Here is a 20615-nt window from a genome sequence, read left to right as displayed (position 1 = left end):
GGCCACAGCAAGTCTGCTCTTGAATGTCTCCAGGGATGGGGCCTCAACCACATCCCCGGGCAACCTGTTCCAGTATTTTACCACTCTCATTGTGAAGAACTTCCTGCTGCACTTGATCTTCTTCTCTTTTGTCCTACCAGTAGCAAGCTATTCTCCCCAGCCTAATAAAGTTCTGCATATCAAACAAAGGCCTGGATCGTGCACAAATTGATCCTGCGCAGGAAATACCGTGCCCCTCTTCCTTCCCATAAAGATAACCTCTTCAGAAAAAGAACAAAGAAAGCAAGAAGCAAGAGAAGCAACATGAACTATAAGGCTCAAGGGAATAATTCGTTTCCCTACCACTTCATCTTCAGTCCAACACTTCTCAATCAGTTTTGGCACAGGTTTCTTCACCAAGCGCTGCAGGGCTTTTCCAGCATCATAGTTACTTTCATGTAGCTAAAAAATAAAGAAGACAAATAGATCATTCAGTGGAATTAGCAGTGATCTGATATTGGAGCAAAACCACTAAAGGGACCACATGAGAGGTTCAGTGCCTAATTATTTTTGCTGTTGATATATGAAGTTAAATTTAAACAACCTGAAGGGTAATTGGGGTTTTATTAGTAGAAGAAACAGCATTAAACCAAATCTGTTTTCCCCTTCCTTCCTAAACTTCTCCCAGATATTGTCTGAGTCCATAAAGCACTGAAGGTTTTTGTACTTAACTCTAATGTTTTTTTTCCACACTAGAAATTCTGAAGAACATTTTAAAAGCTCCAACAAACTATTCAACAAAAGGAGCTGTATTTTTCACAGTGTGTTTTATCCAGAGTAGTAAAACCAACCAGAGAAACTGACACTCAGGAGGGGCTGCAAGTCAGGAGATGTTGGGTTTGCCCATCCAGAAAATTCTCTGAGTTTTTATTGCACTGCAAAGATCAGCAGGCTGTTGGAACACAAGGATGGGAAGAAGCCAAACCTCTACAGATAGCTACAGGAATATAGAACAGCAACCAGTGATGTCCAAGTTGAGATTCCTCTTTCAGTTGGTCACAGTATAGACTGTACCTTATTTTCTACCCTTAACTCATATCCATATGATCAAAAGCTGTCTGAAGTAGACAACAGACTTAAATCAATGAGACAGAAGAACAACTACACTGAAAAAAAACTACAAATCAACAATGAACCCATGAGAACCTCCAGCTCTTAGCTCCTGACAGGAAATCTTTAGCAGGCTGCAGATGGAGAGCCCATCCTATCTCCACAGTACAGAGGGATTTTGAGAGCTGAAGTCAGAAGCCTGCTCTATGTCTTCTGAAAAATGTTCTCCAGAAGAAATACTGCTGGGATGCTAAAAACTGAACTATTTCCCCCCACCCAAAAGGGAGAATGGTTTTCATGAAGAGACACAAGGGGTGGGTTTAGGTAAATCAAAGCCATCAATTAACATCACAGAATTTTAAAGGCCCTCAAAGGTTTCTTTACAACAGGGACAACCAAAAGATGGTTCTGTGCACTGATTATCTGCTGCTTTTCCTTCCCATCCGGAATTTATCCTCAGCCATCTGCATCCCATTCTCTACAAGCTCCTATGCTGCTAAACCTCTGCTTAGCCAGGTCTCAGAAAACATTTTCACAGGCACTGTAATAACTGAAGTCTTTGCAAGACTGAGGACAGAGCAAGGATCCAGAACAGTGACATGGCATGAACTGTCCTCCTGCACCCCTCCTCCCGTCAGCTGTGTGATGAAGAAACCAGTAGTTCAGGGGTTACACTTCACACAAATTGGCTCAAATCTTCTCTAATCAATAAATCAGACCTTGAAGGTGCTCTTCTACCTCCACCAAGTTACTGGAGCATTCAAAATTTATTTATACTTGAGGGGCTTTTAAAGCAAGCAAAGTACTTCTAAAAACAGTAGGTCATTCCTGTGCAAAGACCTCTCTGATCATTAACTGCAACATGTTTTGAGAACAAACAGTAATGTTCCTTAACTGGTGGCCTGAACATTTTTTTCCCCCTACCAACAAGTGCAATAACAATGGCATACAGGGTGTTACTGCAGTACAACAAGTGCTTGGCTAATAATAATGGCAACAAGAAAGCAAGCTAAGCCAGGCTGCTTTTCTATTCATTTTCAGCTTTCTATATGGCACCTAAAGGAAAGTTACAGATACTCTCTGCAGTAATTGTAACTGTATGTAGTAATGTAGAATAACCATAGAAGACAATGCTTCAGCTCCCAAGCAATAGTGTCCTTAATGTCCTCCCCACCCCTCTCCTTTAGCTCTCTGCAGGCTGCTGCTGGGAGATGCATTCACACACTGGAGGCATCCATAGCTCCTCACACTGCTGCCTGTCACAGAGATGCATCACCCCTGGGTCACTCAGCAGGAGCCACTGCTTTCAAACCTGTCCCCCCAGGTGAAATTTCCTAACATACAACAGAAGGATGGCTGTAAATCTGCCTCTGCTGACCACATCAGTGTCAGCTCCCATGACTGCCCCTCCGTGCAAAGAAACAACCACTCGGTCCATCTGCCCTAAGCCACAGGGCAAGCGATAAGGGAGGAAAGCTGGACCTGCAGAGCCAGTGCTCAAAGCCACAAGGCAAGGGATAAGGGAGGAAAGCTGGACCTGCAGTGGCAGTGCTCAAAGCCACAAGGCAAAGGACAAGGGAGGAAAGCTGGACCTGTAGTGGCAGTGCTCAAAGCCACAAGGCAAGGGATAAGGGAGGAAAGCTGGACCTGCAGTGGCAGTGCTCAAAGCCACAAGGCAAAGGACAAGGGAGGAAAGCTGGACCTGTAGTGGCAGTGCTCAAAGCCACAAGGCAAGGGATAAGGGAGGAAAGCTGGACCTGCAATGGCAGTGCTCAAAGTCCTCATGCAAACAGCACTGCAGACTTCAAACTCCTTTCTACCTTGTTTTTTTTAAGGCTCCTGTGGAATGCAATACCAACTTAAAAGACATGAAAATAAGATGTTGTCTTTTCTACAGGGTACACATTAATTTTTCTCCTTGTTTGCACTCCAGCACTGGGAACAGATCCATCTTAAAGGGAAAAAAAAACCCTCTGTTGGTTTTGCCAGCTCACCTTGCAAATGCTTTTTTCTGTGCATGCCACTACTGAGAAGATTTTTCACTTTGGAAATCTGATGGTGTTGAAGAGAATAGTGCTTCTGTTTCTCTTCCCTCCTTGCTCCCTCCCAAAACATGCAGCAATGCCAAAGGCTTTTTGTAACTTGGAGGGCATCTTTATTTTGTTTCAAGGACAACACGTGTTTTTAACCTGGCATCCCAAATCGCCCAAGCAGTTCAAACAGCAAAAACATCAGAGCAGCCCAGAAAGAATAGATTGGTCTGACAGGCCAATCCATTGCCATCTTATTACCCAAGGCTTTCTTGGGCAATAAGAACTTTAAAAAAAAAAAATGGTGTCATTTTTACTTCTCTGCTTACAGGAAAATGGAAGAATTTACAAGGCCATCAGACCTGCCCCAACTCAGCGATGGAAAACGCAGGCGTTCACTTTTGACCAAGCAATCACATTAATAACAATCACAAAAGCCATAAACACAGATGTGAAAGGAGTCACAGGACAGAGAAAACACAGATGTGAAAACAAGAGACCTGATACAAGTTTAGAGTCTCTTTAAAAAAAATAGTATTGCTCCTAGCAAGCTTGGAGCAGGGGGGGGAGGAAAAAAAGAAGATCTTTTCTAAGTGGCAGGAGTGGGATAAAGCAGCAAAAAGGGAAGTTTAGTGGTTGGGTTTTTTTTCAAATGAATGGCAGAGTTAAATTTATGTGTTTCAATCTGGCTCATTCTCTGCTTATTACTTTCAGTCATTTAATATACATAAGCACTTTATTGGCAAGCAACTCCAAGATATAAATAATAGCTAATGATGACTGCCTATGGTTTCATTAACTTCTGGTTGAACTTTTCAAGGTACAGCTATAAACACCAGACTGCTGTTCTGTCATCTAGAGCATCACCATTTTTAGCATGAATTCTGCCATCCACATTGGGAACACAAGTGGACACAAGTGGAACAAAAGGGAGGCAAGACAAAGGTATTTTGTACTTGAGAACAGAGAAGACAGCACCCTCGGTAGGACCGGACAGGAGCTTAGATTAAAGAAACATTCTGCACGTGCACCTGTCCCAAAAGCTCATTTATATTACAACAGCCATTAAACAATGCTAGATCCCAGGCAGGCCTCATTACCATAAAGCCTGCACATTACCACAGGGTTTCAAGTTCCTACTCCAGCTCCTCAGCAGAGCTGCCATTTTCTGTCTGCGTGATGTTGCAAATAAATTCTCCTTTTGGCATGGCTCAGCTGTCAGGCACCTCTGTTCTGTAATGAACCCATGAATTACATCTTGCAGCTCTGACATCTCTGCTCTTGCTCATCAAAATATTGTTCTTCAATTGTAATTTATAACTTAATTTAAATGTCCCTTTTACTGTGACCTTTTTAGCTCAGAATGGCATTGCATCTGGCAGCTTCTACTTCAGCAAGGCATCCTTTTGCAATTACAGTCATTATGATCTCTGCTGAAAAGCCCATCTGAGTTAGGCTGCATTCAGGCTACAATATTAAATAATTGCAGTCCATTAAGAACACTGTTAAATTCCAGAGGCTTTGACTCTCAAGAAAAATTGCCACTATACATTGAGGAAGTACTGAACTGCTTTGTAATCTACCCAGAAAAACAAATACAAGCCAAAGGGATTGTTCATGCAGGCCACACTTTGGGGCAGGGGATGCAGTCACATCCAGCATTTGTCGAGGACAGCACTGGAATTGAGGAGTTCCCCAGCCTGGAGTGCTGGATCTTCCACTGGGCACAGGACAAGGCACATCACTTGTCAAGGCATAAAGACCTAAAGCCTGACCTGCCAACCATGAGGTAGTCACCCCCAGTACTGCAAGAGCATTTTAACTCGAATAATGCAAGGTAGGTCAAAGAACTGCTGCCAAGAAAGATACCTAGAAGAGGCAAGGAAGATGGTATTTGCCTGGTACTGCCCTGTCAGTATCTACATAAGAGCCCTATTTAAGTACCAGGTATTTTAATCTATGCAGGCTTAAGAACATAGCAGTTATTAATGAGGGATTTGCTCCTCTCACTGAAGGGGACAATGGTGAAAACAGCCAGCAGCTCTCTAACACTGTACCATGCTCAAGAGGCTAGAAAATAGAGGAGAGAGAGAAGGATGAAACGAAAAGCAGAACAAGAATCACTGCCATGTGGCTAGGTAGCTAGGTCTTTTGCTGTAATTATGCTAATTCAAGCACCCAATTTAATACCAAATGTAATTCAGGCCACTTCTTTCAGTAGCAGAGCTGACAAATCTCTGCTTGCTGCAGATCCTCTTTACAGGTATGGACATCTTGCCCTGCTATCAAATGGCATATGCTCCATGGCAAACACATCTCATTAAGTGAAACAGCAAAATCTATTTTTCACATCTGCAGCATTCTTCAAAGTGCTCACCCTCCAAAAAGAGATCTGATTGTCCACCGTGTCTCATAGTCAACAACACACTAAGCTCCACATGCCCTTTAATTCCAGGAATTTCCTTGCCCACTCCTCTCTGAAATCCTACCTCCTCCCACCTGCTGCAACACACTAAACAATCCAGATCAGAGGGAGGGGAGGGGGAAATTACACTGCCCACAGACAACAAAACAACTTTGCTGAGCTCCCTCTGGTGCTCAAGGACAATGGAACCTTTAAGCAGCCAAGAACCTCAACTGTCCAACAAAAAGACTCTGCCAAGCAATCCTGTTCTGCCCACACGCTGCCACAGCCCCCTGGGAAGTTTTGATCCTGAACTGATTGACACAGGTTGATTGCCACAGAATTTGAAACTAACACAGGTGGTGACAAGAATCAGTAAGCTGCTTCAGAAGGAAATGGCTACCAGTTTGGGGGGTTTAAATACCTGATTTGTGGTATCTGACAGCTTGGAAGCACAGAAATGAATCCCCACTGCTTTGGCAGGGGAAAGCAGCAACTTCCCTCTCCTCCTCCTAGTTCTACTCTATTTTAAGCTTCTCAATAACTCTAATTGCTACAAAGTGCTCCAAGATGTTAATGATGGAGATTAAAAAGCCAGATGTTTTGTGTTACAGCCACTTCTCACACGCTGGTACTGCTGGGGCTCTGCTGAACAGCTGGAAGAACAGAACAGCAGAGGGAGCCAAGGGTGCCAGCTGACCCGTGGGTCACCACTGCAGACATGGCCAGTGCTCCCCCAGCACCCAGGGCAAGAACCCCTCCAATACCTGCTAGACTTGCAACAGTTTGGGGTTTGTTTGGTTTGGGTTTTCTTTTTTTTTGACGGAGTATTTATAGTCCCAAACATTTTCACAAGTACCCATGGCAGTCATTTTTGGCCCTTTATATCTGCCTGTTCTGACAGTTACTCTAGAAAGATTTCCTGACTCATCTCACAAATAAAGTGCTGAAGTTTCTCCCCTAAGAGCAAGGATAAGGATGAATGAAAATTCAAAGTGGCAAAACTGTCTCATGCACTAGCAGTGGCTTCATTTTCCAGCAAGCCCAGGCAGAGAGTGATGGCCCCTGAAGTGCTACGCTACCTCATTTGAACCATGAGAGGAGCTGATTCATCCAAAAGGAAAACCAGTAATAAGAAGAAATGCTAACATGTATTTAAATAATCTTTTATGCTTGCAACCTTGTCTGTAGTTAATGAACAAGAAAATCTGGTCTAAGGGCAAGTTAAAACAGGGAGTAATTTGTCTGGGTGACATCTTACTTCGAACTGAATTTCCTTAAACTGATATTACACTGTCATGTTTGTCACTCATAATGACACGTTCCCATGTCCTGGTGTGTTAGGAGAAGTCAGAACAATGCTCTTAGCAAAGAGAGATTTATGCAGTATTAGCATATGATGGTTTGTCTTGCCTCCATGTAGCAGCATGCAAGCTGCAGCGGTGGCATTTTCCTACCCTATGAGCACGGAGTGGCTGGCTCGTCCATTTGCCCACCAAAAACACCACCTTGAGACTCAGGCTTTGGCAGTGAGCTTGCACATGGCCCTTTCCAGTTTCTTTTCTGCTGTTTGAGGTAACTGATACTCTCACAGAATGTTTTTGGTTGGAAGGGACCTTAAAGCTCATCCAGTTTCAACACCTTCCACTAGCCAAGGTTGCTCAAGGCCTCATCCAAGCTGGCCTTGAACACCTTCAGGGAGGGGGCATCCATGACCTCCTTGGGCAACCTGTTCCAGTGTCTCACCACCCTCACTGGAAAGAATTTCTTCCTCATCTCCAGTCTACATCTGCCCTCTGTTTCTGTTAGTATGGAGCACAAGGATCCTAAACCAGATCCGACACTAGATATCAGATCTCTGGAGGACAGAGGGAGGGGATCACACTACACCAAGATCTACCCCAACTCTTACTCCATAGCCAACAACGATGTTTATGGCTCAACAGTCACCCTCTTTCCATGGACTGTCAGATCTAGAGCACCAGCTTTCTATCACACTGCAGGATGAACTTTCTGAGCATACTTTCTTCCCCAACCTATTTGCCAGCCATTTCTGAACTCTCTGAACTAATTAAATGTGTCTGACCTGGGAAGGGAACAAATTCTAAGGGTTTTTTGATTGATTTCCAAATTTCATTTAGCTTAAAAGAGACACACACCAAAAAAGAAAACCCAAACCCCCAACAGTCCACAACTGGCTGATTAAGTCCAGGTCTCACCTGCATGATTTATTGTTTTTAACTTGAGGATCTCCACAGGTTATCTTGTAAATATAGTATTTTGAGGGCCTTTCTGATGGTATTCTGATCATTAAAACATGATTCTTGCCCACACTCAATGCCCAAGAGCACTCTAAAAAGTGCACTGCTAGGGAGTATTAATTGTAAAACCTTCACATCAAGCAGGGCTGGCTCTCAGAATGCAATAATGTTGTCCACAGTGACCCAAGACAAGGCTTGGGAGTAACTCAAATCAGCATTTCCATTTCCCTTCTCACTCCAGACTGGAGGTGAGGAGGACATTCTTCACCGTGAGAGTGGTGAAGCCCTGGAATGGGTTGTCCAGGGAGGTGGTTGAGGCCCCAGCCCTGGAGGTGCTTAAGACCAGGCTGGATGAGGCTCTAGCCAGCCTGATGTAGTGTGAGCTGCCCCTGCCCATGGCAGAGGGGTTGGAACTAGATGATCCTTGTGGTCCCTTCCAACCCTGATTGATTCTATGATTCTGAGGGAGATTCCTGCCTCAAAGCAGTGTGGTTCTCCAGATCAGAAGACAGGAGGAACTTGGTAGCTATAAAGCAATTGTTTCCATCCCCCCCTAGCAGTTGGTGACATACAAATGGCTTCACAGATTACAGCTCGATTATGAAAGTGGAAAAACAAAAGTGCCCTGAATATGCATATTTGTGTTTTACATCACTAAGATTTTAAGGTCTAATGAATCCAACTACCTCTGCTCATGAATATTTCAACAAAGCACAAAACCCAGCTAGTTTTAAAAAGTCAGCCAAATTCAGCTGCTTGGTTTATGATCTGGTAACAAAAGAGATCATCTCCATCTCAAGCTCTCGTGGTGAAAGGCTTGCAGAATTAGCAAGTCCTCCTCCATACCTCTCAGTGTGATGCCAGCACTCATCAGGAGGGCAATCACCTCCAAATGGAAACTTTATTCCCTTCCTAAGGGTTACAATGACAAATGGGGCATCAAATCCCAATAGCCAGACAAAGGAACAGGACCTGAAATTCACCTGGAACATTAAATGAATAATCATTTCCACAAACTGATATATATATATGTGTTGCACTGTGCCTTCCATGATCTTCATTTCTATCTGCTGTAATTAACAATAAATCATTCTAGGGGCTGCAGCATCTGTTATTACATAAATAAAACACTAGCAAAGGAGCTTGTCAGGGCTGATTTATATGAAGTGCTGCTCAGAAGTTTATTGCATCTCCATAATAAGAAATCACAGCACACCAATTTTTTTTACATCAATCTTCTAGGTTGTGCATGATCATTTTGCAACAAAAACACAACTCAGTGCAGGGTAAAGCCCTCACAAATTATTTATCAGATAAATCTGGTACATGTTAAATGGTGAACAGAAAGATGAAGAGGCCATCCTTTTGTCAGGACAACAAAGCAGCTCTCTAAACTTGTGTCAGGCAAAGAAGCAGGCTCTCTGAACTAAAAGTTTCTTAACATGTCCCACCTGCCATTGCTCAGAACCCCCCACCCCCACCACTTCTCTGGGAAAACTCCAAGTGAACAAGGAAAGCATCTTCACAGGCAGGGCTCTAGAAATGGTGATGAACAGTGTTAGTGCACAGAACAGACTTTTGAAGGATGAATAAAAGCCAACATTTCAGTAGCCTTAGGACCTTTCAATAGTCACTAAGGCCAAAGCTTGCAGACTCTTTTCTTTTCTTGGAAGTAGGACAGTCCCTGCTCAGGCCAAATATTTAATGAGAACTCCACTGTGTCAATAAAGGGTTGAAAACCCCAGCCTGGAGAAGAGGAGAGGATGAGCACCACAATACCTACAAAGGAGAAACTTCAAAGCTGAAAATAATGAGATGATTCCAAGAACACCGCAGGATAAAGCCCTATGATGTCATATCAAGGGGAAGAGGAAGTCATGACAACAGCAATTAAAAGAACTGCACACAGACAAACAAGATAAAGAAGATAAACCATGGGTTTGTACAGTGTTTTCAGCTGGGAAGTGTGAAACTTTCTCCCAGTCAGAAAAATGACTCAGCAGTGATTTTCAAAATAAATATGCACTGGAAAGCCACAGAGAAAGGAATCAGAACAGAAGCAAAGCATTTTGGGACTAAGTAAGAAACCTACAAGGGCAACAACAGGCTACTTAGGCTCCCAAGGGATTAAAAGGGGCAATTAAAGTAGATGTTGAAGCAGTGAATTGTCTGCTTTAGTCTATTACAGATGACAGAGGAAAAACAAAGTCCAATTCCAAGAACTCTTATGTAAGGAATAACTTAACAAACCTTGGAGCGGTAAGCCGCCAGCATCAGATGGCATCCATCCCAAGAGAGAGGAAGGAAATAGAATGTAAACTAGGTAAGAAACAGAAGAGGATGTGCAATACAGACTGAACTGCAAGTCAGTACAAACACACACACAGCAGCTGCCTTTGGGAAAGGAACCAAAGGATGAAAACTCACACATGGCCCTTCTCACCGCAGCAGGGTTGGACTAGATGACCTTCAGAGGTCCCTTCCAACCTAAACCATTCTATGGTTCACCTCAGTTCTGAAGTGTGCTGTGAAGCACCGAGAAGTAACACTTGACTTTGTAGGTGGAGAAGTGAGAACAACAAGCAAGCATTTAATCTGGGTACAGAATTTGATCTTGGCTTTCAGATGGTTCCACATGTTGAGTGCACAGACTGGATTTAAACAGTTTTACACATTAAGAAAGCAAGCTCTCTTGCTGTTTACTCAGTAAGGATTACAGGGGCATATTTTACATCTTTAGTCTATTTTGATCCTGTCTGTGGCAGGCAAGATGACAAAAACTGATGCACTCAAATAGAAGCAGAAATAAAACAAGAAACCAGTGCAAGTAGGTTTGGTAAGCTAATGCTAGCCAAGGCCCATTGCTCAGGTTAAGAACAAAAGTATTTTGACTCTAGTGGAAATGAAGTCATGCACATCTAACCATGGACTTGACCAGTTAGAAACCAGTTCTACAACTTACATAGACTGAGCTTCCTGTCAACATTCTCAAGTATTTAAAAGCTTCCTGTAATGAGATGCTTTACTGACAGAGAAAACAAACAAACAAACAGTTAAGCATATTTCATGTGATTCATAGACTGGCTCAGGCTGGAAGGGACCTTAGAGATAACCTACTCTAATCTCCCCTCCATGGCCAGGGACACCTCTCAGCTAGACTCAGCTGCTCAAGGCCTCATCCCACCTGGCCATCCACAGCCTCGCTGGGCAACCTGTTCCAGAGTCTCACCACCCTCACTGGAAAGAGTTTCCTAAGATTCAGTCTACACCTACTACTCTCCCTCAGCCCCTGGATCATCTTTGCAGCCCTCCTGTGGAGCTGCTCAAACAGCTCTGTGTCCTTCTTAACAACACCACACCTGGATGCAGTATTTGAGGTGAGGTCTCACAAGAGCAAACAGGCAGGATTCCCTCTCTTGCCCTGCTGGTCACAATCCTCTGGATGCAGCCCAGCACAGGGTTAAAAACTCTGCAACTGTACATAGTTAAAGCACAGTGTGCAGAGGCAGATATAGCACCGTGGTCATTAGCTGACACTTCAGCCAATTTGCAGCAGTACCATATCTGGAGTTGTTTTTTGTTGGCATCATCAGCAGTTTCATTTTTACTGAGTGAAAACAAATTACCTGGGCCTCAAGCACTGTCAGCAAAGAATGTCTGAGTTGCTGGAGATAGTTACAGTGCTGGGCACTGAGGCAGAGAATGCTTAGAAGTTTAAGATTTTGAGGAAAGGTCTCTGACAATTAAATTTGAAGCTAGAGACTGCATCCCCTCCTTGGCAGCTTCACAAACCACCACATGCTCAACTGAAGCTGCTCCCAGCTTCCAGCCTTACCAGCTGTCCTTGAGTCTGTACATTGCCCCTAACACAGATTTAGCTAGTAACTCATTCAGTAAAGGGTACATCCTGTCCTTTCCACAGCTTTCAGATGGGATTAGAATGCAGCCAATAACCATGAAACAACAGGACAGAACTCAACTGTTCATACCTCCAAGATGTGTTTTATGGATAAAAGGTGACACACAAAAAAGGAAGAATCAATAGTGTTTATTGGCAGAGTCAGCACATCTGTCTGTGTGTTTCTTCAGACTAATGTATGACCAGTTATACTAAATCCTTTTATTATATTTCAGGAAGGAAGCAATGAAGAGACAACAAAAGGCAGCTTTGACTCACTACAACCACAATCCTCCAAAAGCTGCAGACAGAGCTCCAGGGAAACAACCAACTATGGATTTCACTATGTTCCCAAAAGCACACAATGACAGACAAGTGTCTTCAGCTTGATCTTAAAAAAACATCTGAGTCATGAGTTACTGGTGGGAGCGCTCCCCACTCTCCCCAGAACAGTGAATTGTGAAACTGGGAGCACCTCAACACACTCCCATCTGTACAACCACTCAGTGATGCTCTGTTTACACACAGGATGCTTGTACAAGAGATCACAGGATATATATGCACCCAAATATAAATGCTAAGGAAGACTGGATCATAAGGAGGACAATTTGCAGTCAGCCACGACCACATACATGGCACTAAGCATCTGCTGAGCACTGAATCTTCCTTCTAGGAAATAACCACTGATTTCCTACAGCTGGAAACTCACTAGACTGAATGAAAGGACCAATAGCCAGGTCAGGTGCCAGCTGAGTAAGTACCAATTCCAGCTGGTGTACTTGACCTGAGCATCTTCCCATGCAGAACATTCATTAGATCTTCTTTTTACACTCTGCCCAGACAATGGTCACTGAGGTTCTGTAGGTTACCTTTCTGAGGACTAGTTGGTGCTTGGAAGGAAGTCATGATCTCCTAGGCTCCTATCATACTCATATAGTGATCCCCCAATCTATTTTGCCTCCTAAATACATGATGCACTATATGCTTTAAGGAATCCAGAAATAAATGGGAAGACTGTCCTGCCAGCCAGTAATCCTCCATACTTACTGTATTGAGAGCATTAAGTGTGGTGTCGTCACGGGAGGCTGCAACACAACCATCTTCTGTGGATCCTCCATCACACATGCCTGCAAAAGCTGCCATGCTCCTTCACAGTTTGAGGGGGGGGAAAAAAGTTTAAATTCTTCAGCTGCTTTTTGATGCACACCATGCAATATACAAACAGTGTATTTACACCTCACATGACAAACTACAGGGCCTCGGGATACTGTGGGAAGTAGTAAAACAAGGCACCACAAATGCTCGTGGTGCAAACCTGAGACACCTCAGCATATGGACAATAATCCACTGGAAATTAAAATCTAATCTAAGTGGATTTCATCAATTAAAAACCTGCACTGCAGGAGCACCAAAGCCTGGTCAGGATTATGGAAGATATAACCTCCATACATGAGGACAGAGTCTCAGCAGAGATAGCAAACCTCTTGTTTGTTTCACTCTAAGAAAACAGCTTATAAACTGCATATTCCCCACACCTCTGAATTCTTGCAAGCTACAAGCAGTACTACTCATACTCTAGTGTATCTGATGAACCTAGCTGGCACACCAGAGATCTGGAGGAAACACAAGCTAAAGCTCATTAGCAAACCAGTCTCTGAAGGAATCCTGCACTATCATGGCTGCTCCACTCAGAGCTGTCACTTCCCTTGCTACAGGTTACACATCCGACACTCTTTCTACCATGGCAGTACATGCTGCTGGCTTGGCATTTTAAGTCTAAAAGCCACAGTCAATGGAGAGATTCTCTGCTGGCCTAACATCAAATTAGAGCATTCTTATCTTGAACTAAAGGCTGCAGCTTATCTGATTGACATTCATGCTACTCCAAAGCAGAAGAGAAAGGAGTGAGCATGGCACACATGGCAGCCAGCACCTCCACTCCAGCACTCAAAAGACAGGGGTGGTATCTTGGCTGAAATTACCTTGCTGCCCTAAGGTACATAAGTAAGTCACAGTCATTGACTCCTGGCATCCACACAAGTTCTTCATGCTGTGTCACTGTGTCACCATCTGGGGAAGGAAACGGCTGCAGATCAGGAAGCTTAGCCTGGAAAAAATGGGAGAGTTCATACAGACATTACAGCTGTTATCAATGTCAGGAGGATGCACAAGGGGTGTACTGAAGAAGTTTGGAAATTCTTTGGATCATGACCTCATAGAGGGAAGATATTCAGACAACAGGTGGTGAAACTATTTGATTCAAGTTTCAGAAGTTTAAGGGAACAGGGTCACCAGGGTCACCAATCTATTCACTGGATCCAGCACTCCTTTTACAAGGGCAGCTCCTCTGCTGACCTTTCTGCTGTGTTAACACCACCTCTTAGTCTACCACTAGTGAAGTCCCACTGTACACAGACCAAATGCAAGCATGGCTGTAGAAATACTACTGCTTGACTATTTTGTAGTCCTCTGTTGGACAGAAGACAAACACCGTTGGACAATTCACCCTCAAAGACACAGCTTTTATTTGTTAACAATTTGCTGTTACAGCTCCTTCCAGCCAGGGCAAAACACAACTCCTGTGACACACTGATACAAAAGAAGGCAAGAAGGTGGCTACCATGTGTGTACCATTTTGGATCAGTGAAACACCCCACACAAGTTTTAAACCAAGTCCTCAGTAAATCATTAGAGCTAGCAAGAGAAACAAAGACACTTCCTGAAAAGTGAGCTAGCTGGGTGAAATGAACTCTGCCACTAAACAAGTATCACACTGTATCCAGAGACCCAATTAGCATCTTTAGTCATCTGCTGCAATGGGATGAGATAGCTGAGAGCCTCTTCAGAAACAGCTTTTAAGCCCTGTAATTACCTCCCATACTTACAAGCTAAACATATTTGAGAGGCAACATTCAGACATACCCAGTAATTACAAGTCACAGGTTCAGATGGCTTTCATGTTCCGCTCTTTAATCTGTACTTTATTTTACTCCTTGCCTGGGAAAATGGGTATGTCATTGAACTTCTCTTCTGGAAAAGGCTAAGCCAGCATTATACCACGATGAGATTTCTCTGAGAGCCATGTGTTCCAGCAACCAGGGCACCTTCACTATTAACGTTCATCCTCACGTAGCCTAGGAACATGCTTAATGACTAGAGCTACTCCTAAGAGCAACTTCCTTCTGGTCATGAATTTGTTAGGCAAAAGTCTTCAGAAGAGAACATTCAGCAGAGTCTCTCCTCCTCCTTCCTCCTCCTACACATGTAAATGTTGAGGACAACTGCAGTTCTACAAAACATTCGTCTCCTCTTGGGTCCCTCCTTGCTATCGTGATACAAACAGGAGCTGGAGGGATCTGTACACTAAGGGTCAAAAACCCCAACAGTCCTTCAGCATCTCCAGCATGGATTGAAGCTTGAGAAGGATAGGTTTAGACTGGGGATTAGAAAGAAATTCTTTAAAGTGAGGATAGTGAGACACTGGAACAGGCTGCCCAAGGAGGCTGTGGATGCCCCCTCCCTGGAAGTGTTCAAGGACAGGTTGGATGAGGTGTTGAGCAACCAGGGCTAGTGGAAGGTGTCCCTGCCTATGGCAGAGGTGTTGGATCTAGATGATCCTCAAAGGTCCCTTCCAACTGAAATCATTCTATGAATCTGCACATTCACAATTCTAGGACAGTGAAGGCAACAGATACTAATCAGAAACCACTGCTGGGATCCCAGGGTTGTTTCTGGACTCTGTCATTCTCAGTGAGGTGAGTGGAGCAAAGTCTGTCCTTTCCTAGAGTCAAGCCCAGTGCGTAGGGCAGATCCATTTTACACTTGCCACAAAATGAGTCAGGCTACAGAAGAGGAAGCAGCAACTATCATCTTCAATCTGACTTCCTACAGTGGCCAACAATCAGCCATTTGTGTATCTTAAGATTATACCTTACACTAATTAACAGGATGAGGGAACATCCTCTTTGCCATGACATTTGCCAGAAACTGAGATGCTCAGCAAATGAGTGGCAGAACAATGGAAGTTTAATATGTTAGCCAAGCAGAAACTAACAGTGTTCTAAATTGTTGGACCTTCTCCCTACTTGTTTTTTTATCCCCATCCACAAATGCACCTGGTAATTACACCTTACAGCACAGGTGACTAATCCCTGCCAAAATATTAGATGGCAATTTGAGATGAAAGTTGTTTGGAAGGTATCATTTAGAGTCCTCTCATTATGCCTGGTGAAAAGAAGACTACAGGTTTAATTGCCAAGGATTCTTTGTTTCCTTTCTCTAAGTGCAGAACATCCTCAAGAATGTTACATAGGTTCCATAAATGTTTACTTTCAAACAGCATTTTTAAAAGAGTCTGAAGGAAAATTCATTTTTGGACCTAATCTTAAGGACTTTTCCAGCCTAAGCAATTCTGTGAAAGCTTGGGACACAAGATCCTTGCTAAATGTAACTTCACAGCTGCAGAAACTGCAGGCTCCATCCTTGATCTGGGACCTTAAATATACATTGAAAAATGTGTATCAAATATGGCATCAGACATCCCATGTTCATTTAATCTGCATCAGATTGCCCAGAGAGGTGGTAGATCATAATATCACAGTATCAGTCAGGGTTGGAAGGGACCACAAGGATCAGCCAGTTCCAACCCCCCTGCCATGGGCAGGGGCACCTCACACTAGGTCAGGCTAGCCACAGCCTCATCCAGCCTGGTCTCAAACACCGCCAGGGCTGGGGCCTCAACCACCTCCCTGGACAACCCATTCCAGGGCTTCACCACTCTCATGGTGAAGAACTTCCTCCTCACCTCCAGCCTTAATCTCCCCACCTCCAGCTTCATTCCATTCCCCCTAGTCCTATCACTGCCTGAGATCCTGAGAAGACCCTCCCCAGCCTTCTTGTAGGCCCCCTTCAGATACTGGAAGGCCACAATTAGGTTACCTCGGAGCCTTCTCTTCTCCAGACTGAACAGCCCCAACTCCCTCAGTCTGTCCTTCAGACGCCCCATCCTTGGAAACATTCTGGGTCAGGTTGGTTGAGGCTTTGAGCAACCAAATGTAGTTGAAGATGTCCCTGCTCAGATGGCCTTTAGAGGTCCCTTCCAGCCAAAAGCTTTCTGTGATTCATCACTTGGATGCAAAAAAATGCAGCTCTTGGGCAGCACAAAGTCAGCTCCCAAAGTAAAGGAGAGGACTCAGTTCCTCGTGACAGAAGTGGCCTTATAACCCAGAGCAAATTGTGCTTATTGCTCTTCAGAATGGATTCTTTGCAATGCTTAGGAAGGATTCCCCTCGAATTAGAATGAGCTAACTAGCATCTAGAGTCTTAACCTTATTCTGCTCCCCAGTGTTTGAAGCCATTCAGTGTGCTTTCTCACCTCCTATTTTAATAACCCAAACAACTTAATTGCTGCTCTCAGTCAAGCAAACAATACAAGTGAGGTCTCCCTATCTCTAAAAATCAAAACCTACCCTCTCTACAGCATCTAAAAGAGAAAAGAAAGCCTGCATAAAAACCTGCCTGGGAAATACAAATAAGATCCTGTAATTAGAACATGACTTCTGTAGACTGTGGACAAAAGGGATACTTTAATAATCACCCAGAACTACAGTATGTGAATGCAGACAGCTTGAAAGCAGCGGTCTCTGAACAGCTGAAGTGGCAAAAGCATGCCCTCTGGATATTGGAACATGAACAAAATCCCTTACCTGATGGCTGGGTCCAACTCTGATTTCACCTTGGGTACTGTTTAGCCTCCTAATATATAAAGGAAGAAAAAAAAAAAACACAAAAAACAAACAGTAATGAGAAAGAATTACAGTTAATGCCATTTAGGATCATGTTCCATCACTGCATTTGCAATGCAAATGGAATGAAGTACAGTAAGACATGAAGAAACCAAGAAAGGCTGCGCTCAGGTGTACTGCAGGCTGCACTGCAAATGACAACAACAAATGGCAACAACCAACAGGGCAAGTCTGGCACATCAAGCAGGCAGTTAGGTCAAGAAAAGAATCAGGGTGAGCTGTCCCCACAGTGGCAAGAAGGCTTTGGGCAGCTGACACTGGGACACACACTGACTTCCTTCCTGATGGTTACATTTTGTGCACTGCAGAAGTAGCACTGACTTGTAATCACAGAATCACAGAATGGTTGGGTCAGAAGGGACCTCAAAGGTCATCCAGTCCAACCACCCTGCAGGCAGCAGGGACATCCTCCACTAGATCAGGTTGCTCAGTGAGCCTTACCAAGCCTCCAGGCATGGGACCTCAACCACCTCCCTGGGCAACCTGTTGCAGTGTTCCACCACCCTCATGGTGCAGAACTCTTTTCTAACATCCAAACTCAATCTGCTCTGCTTTCAAATCATTGCCCCTTGTCCAATCGCTGCAGGGCTCTGCCAACAGTCCCTCTTTAAGAGCCCCTGCAGTTCTTGACAGCTCTGAACTGCTCTGTGCTTTCTCCAGTGCCTACTATGCAAAGAACCACCTGCCAACGAGCATCTGACTTCAGTACTATGTTCCTTCTACTGCTCATTTCAACACCCAACCTAAATATTTCATCAGCAAAACGAAACCAATGCAGACAACGCATCAAGCCCTCTGCTACGGATCAATACCCAGGAAATGTCACATTCCTTAGGAAGGTCTTGGTGGTCATTTTCATTTTGAAAGAGAAAATAGCTTGGGAGTATCAATCTTTAACAAACAGAGCTGTGCATTACTAGAATTGGCAACATTCCCTGCTCCCTTTCCAGGCAGAGTTTGTGGAAAAACACTGAAGTTACTCAGGATCTCACGTGCAAAATGAGGCAGCTCCTGTTTTAAGAAGCTAAAATTATTGTTGCTGCTGCCAAGTCGTTTGCTAAAATCACATCAGGTAGGAACAGAAGTGCAGGACCAAAAATCCAAAGAGCGATAGAAGGCTGGTCTAGCAGGAGCTGTCCCTGCCCATGGCAAGGGGTTTTGGAACTAGATGATCTTCAGGGTCCCTTCCAACTCCCATCATTCCATGACTGTATGAAAAGCACACCCTGTAACGTCTGTGTAAGTGCACTTAATGCAGTCTGTACAGAAAGGGCTTCCCTTCTACACAAGGCATTCGGCCCTCAGGTTTTTCCACTATTTTCTAAAGTTATGTATATAAAAAGCTTCAAGTTCCAAATGAACTGTCCTCCATGTAGTGAGAATGTGCTCTGAAGAGCTCTGTGCTGCTCACACCGTGTGCTGGAGCTACTGGTACATCACATTCTATGGCAGAAGAACAAAACTATGTTTTCAAGTTGCAGCAGAATCACCCTGGCAACACGGCAAGTTCAAGCTGTGCCAAGATAAACCAGAACAACACATTTGACGTGACAGGATTTATTGCTCTTCCTACATTTTGCATCAACTAACAGAGTAAATAAAACTTTATCACTGAAAGGTGCCCTTTTTCTTTATTAAATGTATCAAAGGATAAGCAACAAGGAGGCACAGGAGCAAGACTACTGACTGGGAACTAATTTCTCAAGGACTGCAGTTGAATTGATGAGGTCTCTGCTGGAATCTCACACATCCAGCTCCTCTCAAGAGCCAGATCTCCAGATCCTATCAAGGCACTTGTGCCTGAACACTGCTGTTTGGGATAAAGACTGAAAAACCTGAAAGATCCTCCAAATCTCCTCTACAACAGTATTAAACACCGCAAGCAAATGCAAGGGAATGCAATATCCTTAAGGCAAACATTCTTCTTTTCCTGTAAGTTGTGCTTGTTTAAGCTGACATCTTTCATCTATAATCTGCAGCTATGAAGGATGACAAAAATCTGAGATGTTTTAAGACAAACTTTTGAACTTCAGTAACTGCAAGACATTGACGTGAGCCTCACCACACAGGCAGAAGAGCAGACACAAACTTAACAGATCCCTATCGCTCATTTGCAAACAGCAAACCTGACTTCATCTTGCGATTTTGCTGCTGTAGGAGCCATGACATCATTTGACAAGTCAGCTCCCACTCTGCAAGATTTCAGTGATCAAAAGCAGTGACTGAGAGTTTCCTTTGAACTTCAGAAACTGAAGCTCATGACCATGAAGTGCCAGCTCTGAGGGGATAGTCCAAACCATTAAGCACCATTCCAAGTAAACAGTTACTGGAAGGGGTTTTGACACAATCATTTGGATACCTTCACGAACATTTCCACCTGGAAATTTCAAACTAGGCTGCACATCTAAGAAGTTAAACTTCACTTTATGACCACTCTGAAATGCTACTCATTGGTGCATAAGCAGGCAAATACAGGAGTGGATCTAAATGGACCTCAGCCAAGACAGCGTGGCAGCAGAACCTGTCAGACAGGAACAAACACAGGTTTTGTCATCCCCAGTCCTACGCTGCGATGTCTGCACAATGCTGCCTTGCTGGTAAGCAGATCTGCTCTGAAATAAGTGCCAAAAGCCTCCTGAAAAGAGTATGCAAAAATGCTTTTCTCCGATGCAAGATGTGATCTGACACTGTTCTCTTCTCTTCAGGTTGTGCAGAGAAATGACTGAAGCAGAAAATCAACTTTCTTTACAACAGAATTATACATTAAATACTAAGACACCTTTCTTTTTTTCAGCTCCAAGGTGTCAGAATTGTTTCTTGCGCAGAAGGAAGGAGAAGCTGACACCAGCAAATGCTGATGTTCTTCCTTTATTCCCAGAAGTCATTTTAAAGCCATGCACATCTCCGCTGGCCAGTGCGAGTCAAACTCCAAACATGCCTATGCTCTTCCTGCCAGCTACAATCTCTCACACCAGGCAGCACAAGGAGGTTTTGTACTTAAGAAGAAAATTAAGCTCTTCCCTATTTAGATAGGAAAACACAAACCACACAGCGCTCCTAATACCCTCCAACTCCCAGTTTCTTAGGGTGCATCACAGCGAACGAGATAAAGCCCTTCAGAGTTGAGAC

General features: G+C 43.9%; 1 protein-coding gene across 5 annotated transcripts in view; it reads right to left on the bottom strand.

Annotated features, from left to right (window-relative positions):
• Positions 1 to 20615, bottom strand: part of RERE (arginine-glutamic acid dipeptide repeats) — a 247943-nt gene that overhangs the window by 80306 nt on the left and 147022 nt on the right. For all 5 annotated transcript variants that reach the window (XM_054175884.1, XM_054175886.1, XM_054175885.1 and 2 more), the window contains 4 exons: positions 17388 to 17436; positions 13665 to 13789; positions 12730 to 12829; positions 343 to 441 (listed from right to left, as the gene is read on the bottom strand). In XM_054175884.1, coding sequence (XP_054031859.1) covers positions 343 to 441; positions 12730 to 12829; positions 13665 to 13789; positions 17388 to 17436 — 373 coding nt within the window. The remainder of the gene's footprint in view (positions 1 to 342; positions 442 to 12729; positions 12830 to 13664; positions 13790 to 17387; positions 17437 to 20615) is intronic.

This window comes from Dryobates pubescens, chromosome 33 (genome assembly GCF_014839835.1).
Source record: "Dryobates pubescens isolate bDryPub1 chromosome 33, bDryPub1.pri, whole genome shotgun sequence".
Taxonomy (NCBI): domain Eukaryota; kingdom Metazoa; phylum Chordata; class Aves; order Piciformes; family Picidae; genus Dryobates; species Dryobates pubescens.
Note: the sequence above shows the minus strand (reverse complement) of the source record. Positions and strands in the feature narration are given on the sequence as shown.